Consider the following 10,498-nt stretch of genomic DNA (forward strand, 5'->3'; position numbering starts at 1 on the left):
CTTTTGTTGGAGAAGGAGCATTAGCCACCCTGGAATACAATACATGTGATACAGTAACGTGATATGGTACAGTACTGTAAATACTCTAGATACAGTCTGAGTAGAGCAGAGAGTTGAAGACATACCCGTTTTCCAGTCGGAATGTCCTTATTATGGATGAAACTGTGAAACGGCTTAGATTAGGATGGACTCTCTGCCCAGCTTCCCTCATAGTCAAGCCATGGTTTCTGACATGGTCCACCAAAGTTGCTCTTATGTCATCCCAAATAATGGTCCTTGCGTGGCCTCTTCGACCACGTCCTCCTCTCGCGCTCTCTCTCTCTATGTCTTCCTCTTCCTCTGCCTCTAGCTCTCCCTGCCTCCATGCTTGTAAAGTTCTCAAAATGGCTTAACTGAGGCCTTTTTGTAGCTGACTAATTGGTGTTCAGTTTTGTAAGTGAGTATTTTCAGGTGTGTGTCTACATCTTTTCAATTAACCAATGTGTGTTGTATTTTGAATAGATGTTTTTTCCCAATGGTACCCTGAGATTTCATTTTTGAACTAAGTGTCTTATGTATGAAATAGTGTGTAGTGTCTAGGAGCAAGTGTGTTACAGAATTGCAACTAAAGTGCAAAGCAGCGCTTTTGTTTAAGGTATGGTTACACTTTGTTTAAGGTATAGTAACAACAACTTCAAGTTATGTTACTTTGGTTTAAGCATGTGTCTATAGTGTTCAAGCGACGGGCAAAAACTGTAATGACAAAATAGTCCATATCCTTGACGTTCCACTTGTGTGTGTGAATGGTCATGTGATATGTGATGTCACACGTGTTAATGTGGACGCAGATTAGTTCTGCTACTGGAGCTGAAACTGTTGTGTGGACGGAGATTGTTTTTGTCTCAAAGTGACGGACTGGCCACCTGGAATTTGGGCAAATGCCAGAAGGGCCGCCCCCACTATGGACCCCTATTGGCCACTACTGATAATTTGTCTTTGGTTCATTTTTCTAAGTTATTTTATGCATACAGCCACACACATTGAAAGTGCGTGGAGAGATACACTCGGAAGGCAGTTACTAATTTCCATGCTAGGTTAATGACAAAAATAAGGCTGGCGTGTTGCAAATGTCAGGGTCGTGTCTTGATCCCAGTCCGTCACTGATGTAGCCTCAGGTGTTATTGTACCCCTAGTCTATATCCACGACGTTCCACTTGCAGGATTGCTCCGGTACCGCAGGAAATTCCGCCGGATGCATGTATTTTCTGTCACCTTCCTCTTTCTTTGTGTTGGCGTTCTAACCTCCGGTGGATTTGTGAGGACTATGGTTAACTGCTCCTCAGATCTCTGCAGGGTAAATCCAGACAGCTAGCTAGACTATCTGTCCAATCGGAGTTTTCTCTCGCACGACTATTTTACAGTGGCTCCGTCCGGAGCTTAGCACCGCCCAGGACGATTGTGATTGGTTTAAAGAAATGCCAATAAACCAGAGCACGTTTCTCTCCCATCCCAGAATGCTGTGTGGAGTAGCCAGACCTTCCTCTGCATAAAACATAAAAAATTTCACTCACAAAGAAACTGACTTGATACTAGTATTCAAAAACAAAACAAAATTCTCTAAGAATGAACAGTAGGCTATACTGTATTTCATTTGCTCAGTATTGTAGCCACAGTATTATATTCATGAAATGAAATATACATTATAAAAAAGATTCCTTATTAAAGCCATTTCACATTTAGTGTTAGGGACCAAATCCTAACCCTAATTCTAACCCTCAGCCAGATATCTTTCAAAGTTTGTGGGTTTTTTTTAGAACAAAATTAATAATCTTTTCTACTATTTCTCCACTGCAGCTCAAAGGAGACCCTGTAGAAACACAGAGAGGGGATTTTACTCTAAAAAAGACCGTAAGGTTGGAGTATATATACTTCATTTGGCTACCAGACTCATATTGAAGTGAAGTCTCATATTAGCTTCAGATAAAGTTTATTGTTGCCCAGAACGTTGACTTTTGTCCCTTACATTGGCCCCTCATGAAGGGATCTCTCTTTTGACCAGTAAGAACAGGAGGAACGATCACAGCCAGCTTAACATATTTAAACCTACATTACGTTTGTTTAGCTGATGCTTTCATCAATACAACTTACAATAAGTGCATTCAATACATGAATACAACCCTAAAACGTGCAGGAATCATGCACACAAGTACAATAACTTTACCAAATATGCTACAAGTTCATACTGTGTCCTTAAAATGGTGCTTTCTGCTGTACATTCTTTTTTGTGTCAATATGGCTCTGTTTCTTTTTTTTTTTTAAGTAAATACTTGGCCTACATTTTGAAATACATGCAGATATTCATGCATGAGTAAATAAATGTTGTAGTTGTGCTCACGTTTAATGTACATATTTCTACAGATATCAGCAAGTCCAGGAATGATGTACCAGTATAGCCCAACTGATCCAAGACGGAGCTTCAGGCCAAACTGCTATACTCTTCATCCATGACTTGAGTATTCTGTCATGATGGACTCCACATATTACTATGCATGTAGACGTTTTTCATTTTTTATTGCCATACCTCTCTTGCACCTGCACTTTAAAGTAAAATAAAGTTTATAATCTTTAAATATCATTTGTTGCTATTTTTTAATGTGCCCCTCTGGTTAAACACTGGCCCCTCCTTGGCCCCCCTAGTCAAATTAGTCTAGAACCGCCACTGTATGTGATACTCAGGTATACGCAGTATACCCACTAAGAAAGCTCCATGATTTCCATATACCCACTTAAAAAGGCCCAATGACACGCAACAACATACTTTCCATTATATGTTTGATATATTTTGAATTGTCATCTGTGTTTTTCTTCTTCACATAGGATAAATAAAGGGATTTCCACCGTAAATAGGTGCATAAAGTGTATCCAAATACAGGAAATGAAATTGTTGATGCTCAAAACTTCCCTGGGGGAGGACACCCAGACCCCCCACTATGATATGACCCCCCCCCCCCAAAGGCAGTACAGTATACCTACTACAATACATTAGACTACACCACTGAATACAACCCTAAAACGTGCAGGAATTATGCACACAAGTACAATAACCTTATCAAATATGCTACAAGTTCATATGGACACCTGACTATTGTATCAAGACAGACTTCAAAAATGTTACCTATGATGCTGTCCTTTAGGCTTTTACTTTGACAAATCTTAACCGGAAGTTGTACCTGACTCTCGCTTCCATCGCTGACTGTAAATATTACAGTCTGTCTATGGCTTACACACTTCTTTCTTCTTGTCATCTTTACGTTACGGTAACGGAGCTGCCTTCATTCACGTCATACTGAGTTCAAACCAGCAGAGAAATGGACGACCAAGACGAAGATCTCGGTGAGCAATGAGAGCATGTTTTAATAACCGGAGAAAATACTTTTATATCAAGTCCAGAGTTTTGTCAAACTGCCACCGTGGTCACGTGTTACAGTCACGTTACGGCCGTAAATAAATATATGTCGTTTTGGGAGTCATTGCCAATCGACCTATTCTGTCATTTAGGAAATTCTTAGGCGACTAACACTCATGATGATTTTGTCAACTAATCGATTAGTTGATTTCATCAACAGATCTGTACAAAGAATCATGCAAAAGCAACACTTTCCATCTTGTGTCATTCAGCATGTAAAAGCATAAAGACGTGACTAATCGACTGAATTTCTTTAGTCGATTGGTCACTTTATGCTTTCTTATGTGTTGCAATTTCACTTGTTGACTTGTCAAAAGAGAACTTAAAGGTCACAAAAGACAACTTTTTGGAACATTTTGCTGGAAGATCGCAATAGGTCTTTTAAAGAAGCAATTTACAACAAGAACCTGACAAACCGTTGAGTTATCAATTAGTTGATTTAATCGACAGATCTGTAAAACTGAGTTTCTCCACAAAGAATGATCCAAAAACAATACTTTAAATCTTGTGTTTACCGGAGATGTACTAAGTCATTGAGCAGGAAAAAACATTAAATGTCTTATCTAAGATAATCGGAGTCGACTAAGAACAAAAGGACAGATTCATTAGTCGACTAATTGACTCAGAGGGGGCCGCCCCATGAGGATGTGTTGCCATTTCACTGTTTTTCAAGGCTTTGTAATACCAGTGTCACCGTTCTGCTGCAGATGCTCTGCTGTGTCCTGTAAATGAATATTTATACCACAAGATGGCAGCAGTCTGTAGTCCACTGAAGGTATCTCTGTTGTACTGACAGTGTAACATGCAGGCTGTCTGTGTCTAAACACTTGAAACTGACTGGATGCAGCACTGGAATCATGCTTCAAAATAAAATGCATATTAAGTTGCTGTATGCAAGTTGAATTATGGGTTATAAGGTTACTGGAATCATTTTGACTTTTCCTTAAACATGTTCAAAGCATTTATTGGGGTCACCTGGAAATGGAGAGACCCTTGACCACACGCTGTTCTCATGAACCATTTGTACATATAGGTATGAAAAAGTGAAGCACCTTTAATTAGTATATATTCCATTTATTTTTTTGCTCTATGCACCACATCGACTGCTGCTGTATAAGAACTCTCAGAGCTTTAGTTTAATCCAAACCACCATCTTTTTACTAACCTTAACTAGCCATTTTGATGTCTAAACTTAACTGTCGGCGCCTCATGACGCTTACATTTTGTAGTTGTACTGGCTTGCTTGTTTTTTGTTGAAGGTGCTACATAAATAAATTGGACATTGACATCTGGTAACATGCAGTGGTCCTTTAAAGCACATTTCACTGCAAAACTACAATCTGGTCTCAGGGTATAGTGGTTTTTATTCTTTAATATTTATTAACTAACTTTAACGTTAACTAGCAGTTTTTTTAGTAGCTTGACTTAAAGCTGATAACAGGTGACGTAATATCTGCAGCCTTTTTTTAATTTGTGTGGGTTATGCAGAAATGTTTTGTGGCTAGATGACGAGTACGAATGTAAATCACTGAGGTAAACTGCAGGACAATCATAGTCCTCTTGGGAGTATCTGGAGGAGTCCCTCACATATAATCAGCATCAAGCAACGACCAATCAGGCCTCTGGAAAAGTTGGGTGCGTTTGTTGACCTTTTCTCTAAAGTCCATTGTGTATAAGGCCCAGAAAGGTAGATGGAATGAACTCATTGTCACAGTTTCTCAGATACAGAACCCAAATGCAGACCAGGACAAGGTAGGTGGCGAAAAAGATTGTATTTATTGAAGAACACAGGTAATGCCAAACGTGGAGACAGGTGAGTCTGGGTGATGGGGGCTGAAGGTGGGGACGAGTGTGTTGAAAGGGGAGAGCTGGAAAACAGGAATCTCGGTGGTTCGATATGGTTGGAGGTTCAGGTTGCCAGGCAGAGGTGGAGAGAATTTCCCGGGCGAAAACTGCAGACAAAGGAACAGGAATCAGTTCAGCAACAAGCAAAAACAACAGAGCAGCAAAGATAACTGTCACGCAAGAACAACATACTGGTTAGGCTAACGCTCCGGCAGGGAACGGACGTCAGGTCACATCTTATATGCTGTAGAGATGATGATCAGGACCGGGTGTGCAGATTGCTGATGAGCCACAGGTGAGTGCAGTTACAGACGATCCTGGGTTTCCAGGCTTGCCCTCGTTGCCCGGCAACAGGAACAGGGTGCGTTCAGGAAAGTCAGGCAGGGAAACAGACTCAAGGAGGAGGGTTCATGACACTTATGGTATGTTGGTGTAGTACATCACAGATCACAAGATGAGAGTAAATACGTTGTTGGTGAAACTTCTATTGCAATATTAATAACACACTTTAAGTTGATCTTTAAACCCAAATATCTAAACTAACCTGCTGACGACCAGTGTTGGGAGTAACGCGTTACAAAAGTAATACAATTACCGGAATGTATTCCTTTTTGCTGTAACGCAGTAATATAACACAGTACTAATTACATTTCAGTAATATTATACCCGTTACAATCGCATTTTAACGCAGGTGAGCGTTATTTTCTGTTGCTGGATTCGATGGTTGAGGTGACTGCAGAGACAGATACATTTGCGAGATGGACATTATTTTCAGGAGTTATTACGCTGCATTGAAGCAAGCTGTCCCGTCACTGTTCCCCGTGGTCAGAGCCAGAACCAGAGACGGTACGGACAACATCTGTGTCCCGACAGGTGACGGTACGGACAACATCTGTGTCCCGACAGGTGACGGTACGGACAACATCCGTGTCCCAACAGGTGACGGTACGGACAACATCTGTGTCCCAACAGGTGACGGTACGGACAACATCTGTGTCCCAACAGGTGACGGTACGGACAACATCTGTGTCCCAACAGGTGACGGTACGGACAACATCCGTGTCCCAACAGGTGACGGTACTGACAACATCTGTGTCCCAACAGGTGACGGTACTGACAACATCTGTGTCCCAACAGGTGACGGTACGGACAACATCTGTGTCCCAACAGGTGACGGTACGGACAACATCCGTGTCCCAACAGGTGACGGTACGGACAACAGGTGACGGTACGGACAACATCTGTGTCCCAACAGGTGACGGTACGGACAACATCTGTGTCCCAACAGGTGACGGTACGTCAGCGCGGACAGCAGTGTGTCCGAGCTGCTTACAGATAGATACATGTCGGGAATTAATGTTTAGGTTTGCTACACGTAAATATTGTTACATTTCATCAACTCTGGAAAGTAACTCTGCCGTACTTCAATACAACTGTAAGGTACTTTTAATTGAGTATTTTCATTTTCTCCTACTTGCCTATTGTACGTTTGACTTCTCTATTTCTACAGCTTTAGTTACTTTGCATATTCATATTAATTCTACAAAATATTATTAATAATCTATGATGTATTAAAGTGGATAAAGAGGAGACTTTATTGATCCGGTGGTGAAATTCACAAGCTACCTGCCAAGTCAAACTGTGAGGAAGGCCCCAAAAGATGCTAGAATGAATAGCTGTGGCTGCGCGGGGAGGGGCCCATAGAAAATGCCTTTCTATTTTGGAAACGTCTTGCCCGACGGCAGAGTGAATGTACCACGTTGACGGATTAGAGAGTTGAGGTTGTTCTTGATCTTTAAAAAATAACTCTTTAAACCTCTGATCGGTTCATAATTTGAGTAAACGAGATTCCTAAAAGTCGTCACAGCTTTTGGGTCTGAACACGGGTTAGGACGAGCAAATTCAATATTCCTTCTACAGCTTTCATGTTCATTATTTGTCATATAAGATTGTGGGTTGCGGTAACAACCTAAATATCTAAAAATTTTAGAATTGATCTTGTACGTCTTGTGTTTCTCCAGCAAGTTATCCAGGTCCTGTAAATACACATCGATGGCAGCTTTGATAGCATTAACATGGTCTGATGCAGGTGTACCAGTCTGAATATTCAGTCGAGCCTCATGGATCAACATCTGGACGTGGAAGGCGGCTCCGTTGACCCAGATTTTGAACCCCCGGCTGCTCATCTGTCCGTCGTGCAGCAGGGAGTTTCTGAGGATGGTGAGATGGTTGCTCAGCTGATGTTCCAGTCTCCTTATTTCCTCCCGTAATCGTTGGTCATTGTTCATGAACATGCGATGGCGTTTCAGATACTCTGACATTGTGTCTCGGACACTCGAAGCTTTCTCTTCACCAAACACACGTCGTAACAGGCTGTATGCATGATCACTTGACTGAGAGTCGCCCTTGATGATGATCTCTATGATCATTGAAATCACCAAAGCTCCAAGTCCAACAGCATTCGGGACTGAAGTCAGTGAACCAAAAGCAGATCCCACTTTCTCGATGTAGCCTGGCACTTCGTCGGCCAGTGTCTCTGACAGCACCTCATTAGAGTAAGCCTGCAGCGCCGCGTTAGAGTCGGAACCAGAATATTTCAGCAGAGACTCATCTATGCCTATATCTGGAAGGAGGCATGGTTGATGCTGTAAAACGTCATCATAAATCTGAAGAGCAGCATTGTCGTAGTCCTCTTGTGAGTATTCAATGCCCATGATGTTTCCTCTTGATCTGTGATCGCTCACACAAAGTTCCGATGTCCGCCGAATGCACTGAGATCAAATCCAGCCAGCTCCCTCACATATAACCAGGATGACAACTCCAGCAGCCAATCAGATCTCTGGAAAAAAAAAAAAAGAAAGAATGATTGTGAAGGATGTAAATGTCATAATGTAAACAGTGTGGGTGCGGCCAGTAGCTGCGTCAAATCAGACACAAACAGACCATCCAGGACAGGAAGTTTAGAGATGTTGCAAAAAAAGGACACACACACACACACACACACACACACACACACACACACACACACACACACACACACACACACACAGACTTGTGAGGACTATGGTTAACTGCTCCTCAGATCTCTGCAGGGTAATCCGGACAGCTAGCTAGACACAGCTCTGTGGAGTAGCCAGACCTTCCTCCGCTCCACATCGTGTGGATGGTCTGGGAATGCGAGACTAATGACAAAGTAACTTCTGGAACAACATGGTAGAAACATTTATTACACACTTGTTCTGTTCACTATTTACATGTTCCTATATTTTGGACAGATTTTCAGTTGGATCTCCAAAAACCATTTCAGAAAACATAAAACAGTATTCAAAAACTAAACAAACTTCTCTAAGAATGAACAGTAGGCTATACTGTAGTTCATTTACTCGGCCTAATAATCCAATAAATAAATAATTAATCCAATAAATACAATTACACCCACCTTTTTCAGCAGCAACATTTAAGTGACATTTACATTAAGGGTGAGGCTATTTGCACCCCTGGTACAAAAACAAGTGAATGCTATTCGTACCCCGGTGCACACAGCAATGTGTTCTATTAATACCTCATCTGATACAAATGTTAATGTATGTTATTTGACAGTTTTATCCAGACAGAAATATCATAAGATCAATCTTATTTTTATGATTGCCGTTTGTCACAGTCTCACAGACTGTATCAGCAACAGAGGGTTTATTCCGTATTAACATCTTTATTTGTATTCACTGCCCAACAAACTGGAGGAATTACAACTGCTGCTGGTGAGAAACCGGGACTTTTCTTCATCTGCTGTTTTGTGCTTCACGGAGACGTGGCTCTGTGGATTAATACCGGACTCTGAGCTGCAGCTGGCAGGCTTCCAGCTTTTCAGAGCGGACAGTGACACGGACCTCTCCGGCAACACTAAAGGTGGAGGAATCTGTTTCTACATCAACAGCGGCTGGTGCAACGACGTGACAGTGATCCAGCAGCATTGTTCTCCTGACCTGGAATCTTTCATCATGAACTGTAAGCCTTTTTATTCACCCCGTGAGTTCCATTCATTCATTCTGGTCGGTGTTTACATCTCTAAGGAAGACGCGTTCAGGAGTGCGTCATGTGTAATCATCTCCCAGGACCTCAAGTGGGAGCTGAACATCAGCTCCCTCGTCAAGAAAGCACAACAGAGGATGTACTTCCATGTACTTGTGGCCGACCCCTCCCACCCCGGACACAAACTCTTTGAGACACCCCCCCCCCCCCTCTGGCAGGAGGCTGAGGTCCATCGGGACCAAAACCTCACGTCACATGAACAGCTTTTCCCCCCTCCGCCACTAGCCTTGTTAACAAGGCCCGGACCCCACCCTGACTCTCCACCCCTGGTTCTTCATGCCACTGTTCTCTCTCTGCTGTAATGCTCTTTGCTCTTTATTTTTTTATTTCTATCTTTATTTTTAATTTAATTTAATACATACTGTGTACATATACTTATATTGTTTATACCTATACTTATATTGTTTAATATTCCATCTAGAGTGGTCTTTAAGCTTCGGTTGTTTTTGTTGTTACGTTGTTACGGGTGTGAATAGCTGAGCTGTGTGGCCGAGGCTAGTCGTACCGGGGGGTGCAAACAGACACTCCGGAACTTACAATGAGTGTGTTCGGCTTATTTTCTATAACCAGTGTGTAGCATGAAACAAGCTTGTTCTGGAAGCCATTTTATCAGAAAGTACAGTCAGTCATGGCTCCCCTCCCTTCTCTACTAACTCCACTGAAAGTTACTTAAACTTTCAGTCTTGTTTTTGTCAAACTCACCGTCAGTGTGTGGAGTGTCAGCAGGCTGGAGCAGCAGTGTTGTAGTTTTCCATTTTTCTCTCCTGTAGCTGAACTCCCTGAGAGGAAGTTGTTAGTGTGATCTGAAGCTGAATCTGATCGTCTGTTTTTCCGTCTGTGTCTCTCTGTAGCGAGGACGAAAAAGAAACTGTTTCCTGGTTAGTCTCAGGGTCAGTCAGTTGAGGGGAGGAGGTCTGTCACGCCTCCTCTGCTGAAAGCTGTTGTAACACAGCGTTGTGTTTAAGTCCATTTAAGGTCTGATTCATTGCTGGATATGTTGACTGATAGTGAGCAGCTGGCTGATGCAACAGTTATGTTCATGTCTAACAGTAGTTAGGTTGAACGTAGTTTAAGGGTTAATGTAAAATATTGACTAGCATAAAAAATGATAAGTGGTTG

At 42.1% G+C, this 10,498-nt stretch overlaps 1 protein-coding gene across 2 annotated transcripts; it reads right to left on the reverse strand.

Moving 5' to 3' along the window:
- Positions 1 to 5,202: 5,202 nt before the first annotated feature.
- LOC144517375 (uncharacterized) lies at positions 5,203 to 10,265 on the reverse strand. Of its 2 annotated transcripts, XM_078249473.1 has the most exons (4): positions 10,082 to 10,265; positions 7,386 to 8,129; positions 5,483 to 6,615; positions 5,203 to 5,397 (listed from the first exon to the last, which is right to left on the reverse strand). In XM_078249473.1, exons 2-3 carry the CDS (start codon positions 8,002 to 8,004, stop codon positions 6,590 to 6,592), a joined length of 645 nt encoding a protein of 214 aa, XP_078105599.1. In that variant the 5' UTR covers positions 8,005 to 8,129; positions 10,082 to 10,265; the 3' UTR covers positions 5,203 to 5,397; positions 5,483 to 6,589. The 2 variants fall into 2 exon arrangements, with proteins under 2 accessions (XP_078105599.1, XP_078105598.1); XM_078249472.1 differs by having other exon boundaries at positions 5,483 to 8,129; positions 10,082 to 10,262.
- Between the last annotated feature and the right edge of the window lie 233 nt (positions 10,266 to 10,498).

The sequence above is a fragment of the Sander vitreus genome, chromosome 4 (assembly GCF_031162955.1).
Source record: "Sander vitreus isolate 19-12246 chromosome 4, sanVit1, whole genome shotgun sequence".
NCBI classification, from domain to species: domain Eukaryota; kingdom Metazoa; phylum Chordata; class Actinopteri; order Perciformes; family Percidae; genus Sander; species Sander vitreus.

Excerpts from the sequence above, each read along its gene's own strand:
- LOC144517375 (XM_078249472.1), bottom strand. The coding sequence starts at position 8,004 with ATGGGCATTGAATACTCACAAGAGGACTACGACAATGCTGCTCTTCAG.